The sequence below is a fragment of the Marmota marmota genome, unplaced genomic scaffold (assembly GCF_001458135.2).
Source record: "Marmota marmota marmota unplaced genomic scaffold, marMar, whole genome shotgun sequence".
Taxonomy (NCBI): Eukaryota; Metazoa; Chordata; class Mammalia; order Rodentia; family Sciuridae; genus Marmota; species Marmota marmota.
This window is the reverse complement of record NW_026000079.1, coordinates 4,430,893-4,444,127: the sequence shown is the minus strand read 5'-3', so window position 1 is coordinate 4,444,127 and position 13,235 is coordinate 4,430,893. Positions and strand designations below refer to the sequence as shown.

General features: G+C 48.2%; 1 protein-coding gene across 4 annotated transcripts; it reads left to right on the top strand.

Annotated features, from left to right (window-relative positions):
* The first annotated feature begins 4,979 nt into the window (after window positions 1-4,979).
* Window positions 4,980-7,585, top strand: Ivl (involucrin). 4 transcript variants are annotated; one of them, XM_048814831.1, is made up of 3 exons: window positions 4,980-5,105; window positions 6,238-6,587; window positions 6,672-7,585. In XM_048814831.1, exons 2-3 carry the CDS (start codon window positions 6,261-6,263, stop codon window positions 7,290-7,292), a joined length of 948 nt encoding a protein of 315 aa, XP_048670788.1. In that variant the 5' UTR covers window positions 4,980-5,105; window positions 6,238-6,260; the 3' UTR covers window positions 7,293-7,585. The 4 variants fall into 4 exon arrangements, with proteins under 4 accessions (XP_048670788.1, XP_048670790.1, XP_048670789.1 ...); XM_048814833.1 differs by having other exon boundaries at window positions 6,238-6,764; window positions 6,900-7,585; XM_048814832.1 differs by having other exon boundaries at window positions 6,238-6,862; window positions 6,903-7,585.
* The last annotated feature ends 5,650 nt before the right edge of the window (window positions 7,586-13,235 follow it).

Here is a 13,235-nt window from a genome sequence, read left to right as displayed (position 1 = left end):
CATCACACCATGCCCCTCACTCCTGCCTTCCTGTCCTTGCACAAACCCCGGCGAATGGTTACCCCCATTCCATGTGCCTGGCAGAACCCCTTTGGTCCGTCTGTGACTCAGATGTTGAGACTGGCTGTGCACTCCTAACTCTGTTACCTGGATTCATTTTCCATGTCTGATTTTATCTCAAACTTCTGCCACTCCTCTGCCCACATGCCTCCCCCCAGGCCCTCCATGTCCCTTCATGCTGTAGGGATGCAAAGCCATTTTAATTCCTCCATAAGTCCCCCTATGTGGGAGCCCAACCTGTCCACGTGGGGCCTCGATAGAACACAGAGTGACACAGGTGACAGAGGCTCTCATGCTGAGCTGAATCATCATCTGACGCCCAGCAGCAGGCAGACTAAAGGGAGGAACAAATGGGAAGTCTGGTGACCTGGCTTCTACCCCACTGTGCTCCCACACACTGTGTGACTGTGAGGACTCACATTTTTCAGTGGCAAATGAGAAAGTTAAAGTTGATGATCTCTGAAGATCTTGCATCTTTAAAACTCTATCTTCGGGCATTTTAAACACTGCAAACATTTGCCAAGACTCCCAAAAATGAAACAGTCAGTTCCCTGAGTACGACCTATATGCTAAGCACATGTATTACTGTCCCCAAGTCACAGAACTCTAAGGAAGCATTTATGTGCCCCTCTTTGCAAAGAAATTCAGGATCACAGAGCTGAAGTGTCCAGGTAGTAAAATGTGCTGGTGGGATTCAAACTCAGGCCTGTCTGACTTCAATGCCAGGGGCCTATCGCTGAATAGTAACACTCTTCCAAACTGTATTATGCTGAAATAAATTTAAATGCCAGAATGATCCAGGAAGTGGAGGGTCATTCCCACGGTATTGTTTGCTGATGAGAGCTACAGAGAACTGGTGCTTCCTCTAGGAAACTCTAGCTGGAGTGAATAATTGACTCACAGGAATGGAGGATGTCTTGAAGTCACGTAGAGAACCCACTCAGCCATCAGGTGCTTGAGAACCTGGGAAGGAGACTCACTGTTGAGCACTCACATCCTCCCTGCAGAGTCTGACACCTGTCTGTCATGAAGGATGAACCCCAGTGGAGGGGACTAGGCTGTCTTAAGAAGCTGCTCCACTCGAAACCACTTGGAGGTAGGGACCGTGATTTATATCCACCACTATCTCCAGCACCTTGCACACAACAGGCACTCAGTAAGCACTGGTTGAATGAACACGTCAGCCATGTCCACAGCTTCATCTTGGGGTTAGTTTTTAAACAAGCATGCCATCTTTTTAAAAATGGAGGCAAAATCCACTTACCGTAAAATTAACCATTTTAAAGTGAATGACTCAGTGGTGTCTAGTATATTCGCATCTTGTACAATCACCAACTCGACCTGCACAGTACTCTCATGATGCAGTGACTGTCCCTTTTACCCTCCCTGGTTCTGGTAACCGTCAACCTGCTTTCTGTTGTTATGCATTTATCTATTTTTGAATTAAAACCATTTTCCATTGTTTTATTTATGTGTTTCGTCCATGCTGGGCAAGCACACCACCACGGCACTGCATCCCCAGACATCAATCATCATGAACAATAATCAGAGAGGGAGATGAAGGAGCTCCCATACCCACAGCAGTGTGGGGCAGTTCCCGTGTATTCTCTTCCACCTCTTCCATCTCAGCCATTCTGTTGTACAGAAAATCAGCCACAAACAATGGGGTTTCTCCAACAATGTGATCACGGGGGAGGACACTCCTTTCACCTGGAGGACAGCCTACTGAGAAGGCCCTTTTCTCCCCCACAAAGAGCTATGCCTGTCTTTGGTCCTCTTGCTGCCATCAGGGGCAAAACTTTAACTGTCCTTCCACAGCTGCTGGGCCCAAGAGAAAGGGCCAGTGGAGATGGAAAGTGAGAACCACAATTCAACAGGCCAAGGCGGGGCGGTCAGAGGAAGAGGGAAGAGAAGCAGCGGGTGGGTCTGGACAGGTCCGCCCAGAAGCTCAGAGAGCATTCTCTCTCTGGACAGATTCCTGGTCCCATCCCTCCCCCTTGCTTATTCTCTCCTGGGCAGCAAATGAGCCCAAAGAACAGTAAAGAGCCAAGGTCAGGCTCAGGAGGCAGCAGAGGCAGGAAAGCAGCGTCTGAGCCTTGTGGGAAGACAGAGGGCAAGCTGGAGGGGACGGAGGAGGCGGGAGACAGTGTCCCGGACAGGAGGAAGCCCGGGGAGGGAGGGAAGGTTAAGTGACTTCAGAGTCGGGGGGCATCGCCACACAGGGAAACAGACCAGTGTGGCTACCCAAGATGAGAACATGAGATCTCCTGCCCCGGTTCCCTTCCCAGGGCCATTTATCACCACCCCGTACGTGCTGAGAGCTAGCCCCAACATCTCTTCCAACAGGGCCGCGGCTTGCTCTCACCAATCTCTTCTTCACCCAAAAGTTAACTCACAGTTCACATCGGTTTCCCCACTCAGGGCAGAGAGAAAGCAGCCAGTTTCTGCCTCTGGGAGAGAAAGAGCCATGACCTACTTGGGCTGGGGCAGAGCTGGGTCAAGGCCTCCCCGGGTGTTTGGAGTATGAGCTCACCCTCATTACACCGGGCGGGGGCTGGACAGTTACCTGGACTCATCATGAGGCCTATGAGGTCATTCACACAGGCACTGAGGAGACCTGCCCCGTATCCACGCATCCCCACTCCTAAATGGGGCAACCCAAGGGCAGCCTATGGGGCCTCTGAGTCCTAGACTGGGGCTTCTCCGGCCCCCCATCCCAGGCTGTCTCGCGCCCTCCCCAACACTCCCCTTCCTTCAGCTCCATCCCCTGCCCTACTTCCCACATCCAGCTAGCCCAGTGGTCAAAGGCGCACGCACACTATCTTCTCAAAGCTCTTATTATGCTGTGAATCAGAGGGAGGGAGGCAGATCTGGAAGATACCGAGCCTCTGGAAACTCATAAGACTGGTGTGACTTCTTTGAGCAAGGTCTGCCGCGCTGTCACTGACTGTCCTGAGCTGGGGAGCGGCAGATTCCTCCCATGTGAGGTCAGCTGCAGAGAACAAGGGCATGGGTGCCCACGGGAAGGGGCTCGGTTAGTTCTCAAGTGAGGTGGAGGCCACTTTCCCTGCCCCAGAAAGTGGCCCAGCGGAGGTTCTATGGGAGAGATGGTGTGAGACCCCAGCAGACTCAGGGAATAGAGGGGACATGAGGAAAAGGGAGCTCTGGGGGACAGAGGACCCTGTGAGTCTTCCATTTGTCTTTCCAGACTGAGCCCCAGGAACATGGAAAATCAGCACTGCAAATGTAACTGCTTGGGGCTAGGAGGGAGGTGCTCAAAATCAGCCCCATTCATGAGGATTCTCTTCCCATTATTCTGACATTTCTTTATTTATCAGATTATAAAAAAGGAAGTTTAAGGAAATGAAGTTTTATCTAATAAGCTGTTAACTAACCATGAAGGACAAGTACAATTTGGTTTTGTTTCTACTCAAAAACACAAACACAAAGCTGTTTTAAAACTAAAATGTTAGGTAGCCGCACCTCCAGGCAGTGAGATACACTATTCAGCCATTCCTTTAACTGATATTGATAGAGCACTTGGCTGAAGTGGTGATTTGATAGGTTCTAGGGACATACTTGAAACATACCAGGTCTACCTCTGCCCTTCGATGCTTAATTTTCTAATTGAAAAGATTCACAATGGGCTGGGGTTGTGGCTCAGCAGTAGAGCGCTTGCCTAGCACAGGTGAGGCCCTGGGTTCGATCTTCAGCACCATATAAAAATAAATAAATAAAATAAAGGTATTATGTCCAACTACAACTAAAAAAATAAATAAATACTAAAAAAAGAAACGATACATAATAACCAAGTGAACAAATGTAAGCAAAATAACTCTAGATTTTTATTAGTGAAATGAAGTGAACCAGGGCGGTCAGAGAAGATTCTCAGGCAGAGTCCAGCACGTACACTGAAGCTCAAAGGCACGTGATAACCAAAGCCCTCGGCATAGGGAGGGCAGGTGCCTAGCCCCAGGGTGAGGACTGCTGTCCTCGTCCTGGGGACTGAGTCACCCAGCAAAGGGGGGCAGTAAACCTGTCAAGGAGAGGTCGACCTGAGGTGAGAACCAGAAAGGGCAGAATTCGGGTTCCTGGGGACTTTTGATCAAGGCAGTGAATTCGAATTTTATCCTAAATGTCGCGGGTCACCATCAGCATTACAGAGGGACGTGCTCAAGTCCCCTCGCTACAAGATTTTTGAAGCTGTTTTTAGAGAAAGGTTTAGCGAAGGCAATACGTGATTAGGCTCTGCCCTTCACACGGTCCTGCAGTTCCGGAGGTAACTAGAGAAAGTGTTTGTGTTTGCACCATCTGTACATTGTTTCTACTTAACCCTATTTCCTTGCCTAGAGCGGTCCAGGCTCTGGAGTGCTTATGAGCACAGCAGCGCTGGGTACGAAGGCTGGCAGTTCTGGGGTTCAGCAGGAAGAGGTGTGGAAGACTTCTACTTGCCTCTCCCTGGCCTAGAGCCAGACCCCGAGTTGATTTCCCCACAGGAGGTGATTATAGATACATTATGAGACAGGATGGTCTTGTGGCCCAGGGAAATGCCTCACAATCCTATCCCTTTATCAGAAGGGACTCTTCCACCCCAGACCCCAATCTGGATATCCCAGACACAAAACATTCCATCCCATACCCTTGGAAATGCATCCCTCACTCCAATAATGAGGGTAAACTCATTTTACAGGTAGAGAAATTGATATGCAGAGGAGAAGTTTGGCGAAAGTCAAAAATCAACGGGACACCTTCCTCATCCTTCTCACCGCCCCTGTCCCCAGGTCAGATGGTCATCACAGGAGTAGCTGAACCCTGAGAACTCTCTGGCCAGAGAGGCACTCAGAAAAAGGGGCCCTGAGGGGTTTGCTGCTTAATGATGAGTCAGAGTAGGGGCTGGAGGAGGTTGACGGACTGGAGTGGTGAAACCAGTGCGTCACCTCCACACTGGGAAGGCGGCAGGAGGGAATGGTATAAAGGGTGTGCTGGCCTCTGTGCAGCTCGCCACTCCACCAGAAGCCTCTGCCTCAGTCCCTGCTGTGAGCCTGGTGAGTATCAGCTGGTGGGACGAGGGTTGGGACCTGGCTGGGAGAGGCCAGTCCAGGTGGGTGGGGCTGGACTCAGCTGGACTACATTTTATTCTACGGGTCCCAAGTCACTGTGAGGAGGGAGATGGGCCAGGATTTAGAAATCCAGAGTGGATATCAATCCTCACATGTCTCATCTTTTCTTGGGAAAACATCTCCCCAGATTTATTTGTGTAAAAGATAAGTTAGGCAGAGGGAGTACAAGTGAATTTCTCTTCTACAACTCGTCGGTTTAGACTGACCACGATTCTGCCTCACTTATAGGGGAAGGGTGTTCTGGGGGGGGGTGCTTATGATTTTTAGCGTGCTGCACAAAGGGGAGACTTCAGAATGGGGAGAAATTTAAATTTGGAGAAACCCAGACAGAAAAGGGGAAGACAACCTAACTTAGAAGAACAAGACTTGATTAATAAGTTCCAAGTCTCGGTGACCTTCCAGTCACCCTCGTTTCCGACCCTAAGCACTGGGGCTATAGATAAAGTTCAGATGGTCAGGAAAGAAATGAGATCTGGAGTTGAATAGGCCAACCGCTCATTTGACAGAGAGGAAATCTCCCATTCAGAGGTGCTCCATGACTTACGGCGTTTCAGAGGGAGATGTATGCCCGGAATACATGGGTGACCCCAGGCTAACGCTGATGCCGTAACTTCTCAGTTCCACTCCAGCACAAGCTATTGATGTTCCGGGACTCAGAGATCATCTCTAGAAGATGTTTCTCCTCTAGCATCTTTCCTCTTGATGTGATATAACCCCAGAATTCATCTCTCACCCCTTAATCAGCTGAGGCTGGAGATAAGGGCACAGACAAGACTAGATAAAATGAATAAGTTAAATGGCAGCCAGCCCACACTTGCATAACAGCTCTGGAGACATATTTCTTTGTTGGCTCTGGCCTGGGAATAAGGAGCCCCAAGGATAGCCTTTCCCCGCCCTTCCCAATCCCCACACTTAACTCTGCTGCTTCTGGGAAGGACAGTTTAAAGGAGACGGGAGAGTGCCCCGCCCAAGAGAAGGGGGGCTGAGAAGCCAAGCTCTGCTGGACATCTCTACTTCCTTGGCCTTCAGCCTATCCCTCTGACCCTCTGTTTTTCAGGTTGACCTACCGTAGCTTCCAAGATGTCCCAGCAATACACACGCCCAGTGACGGTCCCTGCTACCCTCACTGAAGAACTCCCCCAGACTGCTTCTCCTTCAGCCCCTATGGAGCAGGAGCAAATGAAGCAGCCGACATCCCTGCCTGCTCCGTGCCAGAAGGTGCCCTCTGAGTCCCCGGGGGAGGAGCACACAGCTCCCGTGAAGGGGCTGCCTGGGCAAGAGTGTGAGCAGCCGCAGCAAAGAGAGCCCCAGGGGCAGAAACTGCATCTGGGCCTGCAGCAGCGGGAGCACCAAGCACCTCAGCAGCAGGAAGTGCACCTGGGACAGCAGCAGCAGGAGCAGCCCCAGGTGAAGGAGCTGCATCTGGGAAAGCAACACCAGCAGGAGCCACGGGGGCTGCACCTGGGACAGCAGAAGCATCAGGGCCCACAGGAGCAGGAACCGCATCTGGGAAAACAGCAACTGCAGCAGGGATCACAGAAGCAGGTGCTGCATGTGGGACAGCAGGGACCACAGGAGCCACAGGAGCAGGAGCTGCATCTGGGAAAGAAGCAGAAGGAGGAGCCACAGGAGCAGGAGCTGCATGTGGGACAGCAGCAGCATCAGAAGCCACAGGAGCAGGAGCTGCATGTGGGACGGCAGCAGCATCAGAAGCCACAGGAGCAGGAGCTGCATTTGGGGAAACAGCAGGAGGAGCCACAGGAGCAGGAGCTGCATGTGGGACAGCAGAAACATCAGAAGCCACAGGAGCAGGAGCTGCATGTGGGACGGCAGCAGCAGCAGGGCCCGCCACAGCATGAAGAACCCCAGGGAGCAAACATTCTGGAGCAAGAGGAAACACAAAGGGAGCAGCAGCCTAAGGAGCCTCTGCGGCAGGCTCAGGAACTGGAGCGCCTGGAGCCGCAGGAGGAGCATCTGCAGCAGCCCGCGTTGGTCCCAGGCCCTGGCCAGGCCCAGGAGCTGCAGCCAGTGCAGGCACTGAAGGGAGGGATTCCCGCGCCCTGCAGGGGAACAGCAGCAGAAGCAGGTGTTGACGTGACCCAACTTGAGTAGGAACCTGCAGTGTCCCGGGGGGCCCACAGAGCCTCCTACACAGGGAGGGGGACACAGACGCACTTTCCTCTGCTCCCCTGGGGGCCACTCGTCGTGAACCTGCCTGCCTGGCCCTCTGCCTGTCTCCTTAGGGGCTGGGAGAGAGGAAGTCATACCCAGCACCCACCTCCAGGAGCCCAGTCCTGATCCTGGGCAACCCTGTCACTATTACATTAACCCTAAACTCACCCCGGACCATGACTGAGTCTGTGAGTGTGCACAGTCGTACCTAATAAACCCTGAGGTCCTTGGTCTCTCTGGCTGTTTCTCCTCTGTCCCTCACCACATAAAATCCTGTGAATGGGTCAGTGGCTGCAACTGACCCTCCCTTGTCCAATTCTCAAAGGAGGGCAAACATCTCGACTCTTTTTTTAAAATTTTATTTTACTCTGAGACCACCCACTGTGTGCGACAGTTTCTGAAAAAGACTCAAAACTCAGAGAAAAACAAAAAAACTACATCACACGTGCACCTAAAAGCGATACTTGCCCTTCAGGAGGAGCAGATGAATTCATTTTGGTGGTGGGGGAATCTACTTACCCCTGTCCAGTGCTGTCTTCCACTACCCATAGAGACCCCAGGCCTAACCCAGGGCAGAGCTCAGCCCTACGTTTTCCATCTTGATTTGACGCCTCACTATGGGAGGGGACTGGGAAGATGCCAGGCAGATTTGGAGCTCCGTCTGGATTCTGATTTCTTCCCTGGAAATAGCCCAAAGCTTTGCTTCTTGTGTTTTCAACACAGAACGTCCTCATGATTTCTAAGAGTCTAATGGACTGCCTACTTGGTTAATTTTTTTTTTTTTTTTTTAAGAAAAGCAATAGAAGCAGAATTGTAAGGTGAGGAGAGGAGACATTTCCGGGACTGGTCTCTGAAGAAAAGTGACATTGTCCTTAGGGGAAGGGCAGGAGAAATATAGATCAGAAGTTGTGGCACCCTGGCTCCTGACACTTCTGAGCCTTGACTGCCATCAGTCACTTTAGGACTTGGGGCTCTCTCCTTCCTGAGACGAGCCCTGCCCCTAACCCTTCCGATGACTTGCCTTAACTATTTAGCCATATCATCTCAGCAGGTTGTTCAGAGCTATTTTACTGCAGGCAAAGGGTGTATCAGGGATTTCCCCACTGAAGTGTCCACAGGCACTCAAACTCCATGGATCTGAACGGTACTTAGAATTCCTCACTCCCAACCCAACCCCAAGCAAAGCTCACCGTGTTTCCTGCTTAGGAATCCTGTCATCTGGTTAATGACGTCAGGATGGAGTCCTACGCTCAGGCTGAGGTTTCTCCCCACCTCTGAGCTACTGCAACAGCCTTCAGGCTGGTCTCTCTCGCTCTCCGTATCCACACCCCCCGCGGTCTCCCCATCACAAGGGGTTCCTAAAATTCCTGCTGAACCTCATTACTCCTTGGGTCAGCCCACTGGCAGTGGTTCTCGTCCCTTAGATCACGGCAAAGCAGACTCGAGTTCTAAGAGTGAACTTGGATAGGACTGGGTGGGAAGATTGGGGTCACAGAAGTGATCAGAAGTGCCCCACATGTCCAACACGGACAGATTTCCTTTAAGTCGTAGGTGATGGCTGTTATTGTAATAGAAATTGCTTTTTTTGAAATTTTATTTTTAGCGTTTCATAGGTGTGTTATAATGATACACAATGGCAGGACTCATTATGACATATTGCATATGCACATGGCCTAATTTGATCAATTTCATTCCCCTCCTCCCCTGTTCCCTCCCCAGGATCCCCTTCCTCTACTCTACTGATTTCCCTTTTATTTTTTTAATTGGTATATTATAATTATACACAAAGTGGGATTCATTGTGATATATCCTACTTGCACATAGCATGATTTTTTTTTCTTTTTTATTCCCTGATACCTCCTTTTCCCCTCTCCTCCTCCCTCCCCCTGGATCCCTTTTCCTCCACCCTCCTGATCTCCCTTCTATTTTTGTGAGATCCAAAATCAATATGGAAGTTCCTCAAAAGTCTGGTAATGGAACCACCAGGCCACCCAGCTGTTTCACTCCTTTATATTTATCCACCAAATTAAAACCAGCATACTACATTGATACATGCATACAAAGGTTTACAGCAGCCCAATTCACAATAGTCAAGTTAAGAAACCAGCCCAAGGTGTCTGTCAACAGATGAATGGATAATGAAAATGTGGTACACATGCACAATGGAGTTTTACTCAGCCCTAAAGAAGAATGAAATTGTGTTCTTTGCTGGTAAATGAATGGAACTGGAGAACATCATGCTAAGTGAAATAAGCCAGACTCAGAGAGTCCAGGGCTGACTGTGTCCTCACATGTGGAAGTTAGAAGAAATCCATAACACACTCTACTTTTTAGAACAATTTTGAATTTACAGAAAAGTTGAGAAGACAGTTGAGTTTCCATATTCTACACACGCACTTGTTCCTATTGTTAAAATCTGACATTAGTAGAGTTCATCTACATTTGTTACAATTGATAAAACAAAATTAGGGATTTTTCAAAATTATAATTAACTAAAGTTTGTGGTCTGTTCAGAATTCCTCAGTTCTTACCTAAGGTCCTTTTGCTATTCCCGTACCCACCCACGGCATGTCACAATATACCTAGTCATCTCCTGAGGCCCCTCTGTACTGTGTTGACTTCTCAGATTCCTCCACTATAAAGTTTCTCTCCTGCCACCCCTGCCCCCATTCTGTTTTCATTTGTTTTGTTTTTGTGGTGCTGGGGATTGAACCCAGGACCTTGTGCATCCCAGGTAAGTGCTCTACCAACTGAGCTATATCCCCAACCCTCCCTGCCCCCATTCTGTACTGAACTCTGAAAGAAGTCCTTATGCCAGGCTCAGAATGGTACTTAGAGCTCTCCATCATTGCAAATGGAGTCTCTATATACATTATTCGGAATTTTCCCTTATTTATTCATTCAATCATTTATCTAAGTCAGTGTGGATTCACAGATATTTATTTTGAACTTCGAGCTATAATCTAATTGTACTTCTAGTTCGTTTCTTTCTTTCTTTCTTTCTTTCTTCCTTCCTTCCTTCCTTCCTTCCTTCCTTCCTTTCTTTCTTTCTATTTTCCAGTTTGGGCCATTGGGAGCTCTTTCCCATGTCCTTTGAAATACTTCCATCAATATGAATTTTTTAAGTTTTTCTTTTATTTTTTCTTCTCTTTCTTGGGAGTACTGGGGATTGAACGGATTGAACGGAGAGATGCTCAGCCATTGAGCTACCTCCTCAGCCCTTCTGATTTTTTTATCTTGTGATAGGGTCAGGCTAAGTTACCAAAACTGGCCTCAAACTTGCTGTCCTCCTGCCTCAGCCTCCCGAGTCACTAGCGTTACAGGGGTGCACCACCACTCTCAGCTAAAATAAATTTGTTGGTGTTGTTTTCCTTTGACTTTGCTTTGTGTTGTTGTTGTTTGTTTGTTTCTGGCATTTCTTTACTGTCTGGTACTATAACAAGTTCCAGTTGATTTTGTACATTGCTGGCCCAGTCCTAAAAATCAGGACAATTTTCAAGGATTCCTGGTTTGGTGTATTGGAGAATGATATTAGAAACTACAATGTGGGCACTAGGTGTTTGTTACTACTGAGCAATCATTTCTTTGGGGCCTTTCAGTTGGCAAAGAAGTAGGTGTGTGGGTGTGGGTGTGTGTGTGTCTATATGTAACCACCTGTGACTATATTAAGTTAAGCATGAGTTCATACCAGTGTCTCCAACTGTAATCCATTACCACGTGGATCATTCCAGCCTCCTCCCTTTTCTTATCTGTAAATTCCCACTCCCATGGTGAGAACCTTGACTCCCACCATCTTCCTAATTATTCATTTTACGTCCATGCATACCAGAATCAGAATTGTCACTATAAGCCCCCTGAACCCAGGGGATAGCTTTAGCAACCAGAATCCAATGCTCATGAGCAGCTTCTTTGCCTCCAGTCACTTAGGTCCATACCTTTCCTTCTACGGTGTCCGTGAGGTTGTTTCATACATTCACCACATAGTGATGTTTTCTTGTCACAGCACACATTCCTCCTTGATGTGCAGTGATACCTCATTGTTTTGATTTGTGGTTGCTGACAAATTGTGGTGAACATATTTTCATATGCATATCTTCCTTGATGAGATTTCCAAATCTTTTGCTCATGGTTTAACATTAGTTGTTCATTTTCTTAATTGTTGAATTCTTAAATTTGTTTGTATGCAAGGAGGTTCTGAGGTGTGTTTTGCAAATATTTTCTTTCAGTTGTCGGCTTGCTTCTTTATTCTCTTAAAGGTGTCTTAAAAGCACAAGTTTTTAAGTTTAGTAAAGCCCAGCTGTGTTCGTCAGCTTTCTGTTGCTATGACAAACTGTCTAACAGAAGTCAGCTTAAAGGAGGGAAAGATTTACTTGGGTGAGAGTTTCGGAGCTTTCAGTCGGTGGTGGCTGGTTCCCTTGTGTCTGGGCCTGTGGAAGGCAGAGCACCAGGGGGAGGTCATGCTGGAGCAACACTGCTCAGCGCACAGAGGCCGGAAGCAGAGCCTAGGAGATCTCTTCAACTGTTTGAATCTTCCCTGATTTCTTTCATCAGACACTTGGAATTTTAGCATATAGATCCTGTACCCATTTTTTCTTTTTCCTTATATTGGTTATTTTTAGTTATACATGATAATAGCATCAATTTTGATTTAATTATAAAAGCTGGAATATAGTTTGTTCTAATCCAATCCCTAGTACCTTTCCTTCCCCTTTCCTCTCCCCACCTCCTACCCTCTTTCCTCTATAGATCTTTCCGCCATTTATCCATAGATATTTTTCTTAATTAATTTCTTGTGGATAGTGGGATTTTACCAATATATCCCCCCCTCCTTTTTTTGGTACATGGCATTTTTAATTTCAAATACCAATTATTGTTCATTTGTGGAATATAGGCAAACAACCAACTTTTCTATATTAACTTTATATCCTGTGACCTTGCTATCATTGCTATTATCTGCAAATAAACAAGGAAGCCAGGATAATCCCTGTGGTGCCCTAATATCAGTGTCAATTCCCACTTTATGTTCAGTAGCCCTCAAAGGATTTGGGAGTAAAGCAGAGGCCTCCAGGAAAGATGGTGGCAGCAGTTCTGCAGCCAGTGTGGGTCACTGTTGAGAGCCACAGCCAAAGGGGCCCCAGCAAACTTCCAGCTGCCAGCTGATGATTGGCTCACAGGCCCCAGCAAACTTCTAGCTGCCAACTGATTGGCTCCTCTGTGGTGATGCTCATTGGGCTGTTTCCCCGCCCTTTCAGACCATGGAGCTGCTCATTGGGGGACTTTTTTTGGCTCCGCCCACGCGACCCAGCCAATCGGCCTCAAGAGCAGGAGGAGTGGGGAAGGTGGAGAGGCTTGTGGGAAGCTGGTGGTGGCAGTTGGGCTCTGAGGGTTTTTCCTGAGGAGCTGTGTGGTGTGGTGTGTGTGTTCTAAAAATAAAGTTCGTTTCTTTTGACAAGTGGCTCCTGATTGTGCCCAGCCAGACTGCGGCATTTGGTGGGCCGCATGGGGAACGACTGAGGGTAAGTGATAAGGTAAACTGCTCGCCCCTGAGGGCAGGGCGAGAGGATGGGGAGCCATTTTAAGATTCTTCTTTTGTTTTGTTTCGATTCTGTTTTAAGTTGCCTGTCCCTGGAGATGGGTAAGATGGAAGAAAAACTGTTCACATCTGACGAACAGATAGGGAGAAAGGATGGATGCAAATTTCAGGAGGATAGAAAGGCTGTCATAATGATTCTTTGTTGTTCCATTTTTGTTTCATTCTGTCTCAGTTTTGTTTGGTGTCATCTTGTTGGTTTGTATTATAGTTATAGTAGAAATATGGGATCAGAAATTAGTAAAAAACAAACCGAAAGAGTGTTAAGTAAATTGTTAGAGGAAGGAGGCATC

What these genes read in the sequence shown, in the direction of transcription:
- Ivl (XM_015502687.2), top strand. Translation starts at nt 6,261, where the DNA reads ATGTCCCAGCAATACACACGCCCAGTGACGGTCCCTGCTACCCTCACT.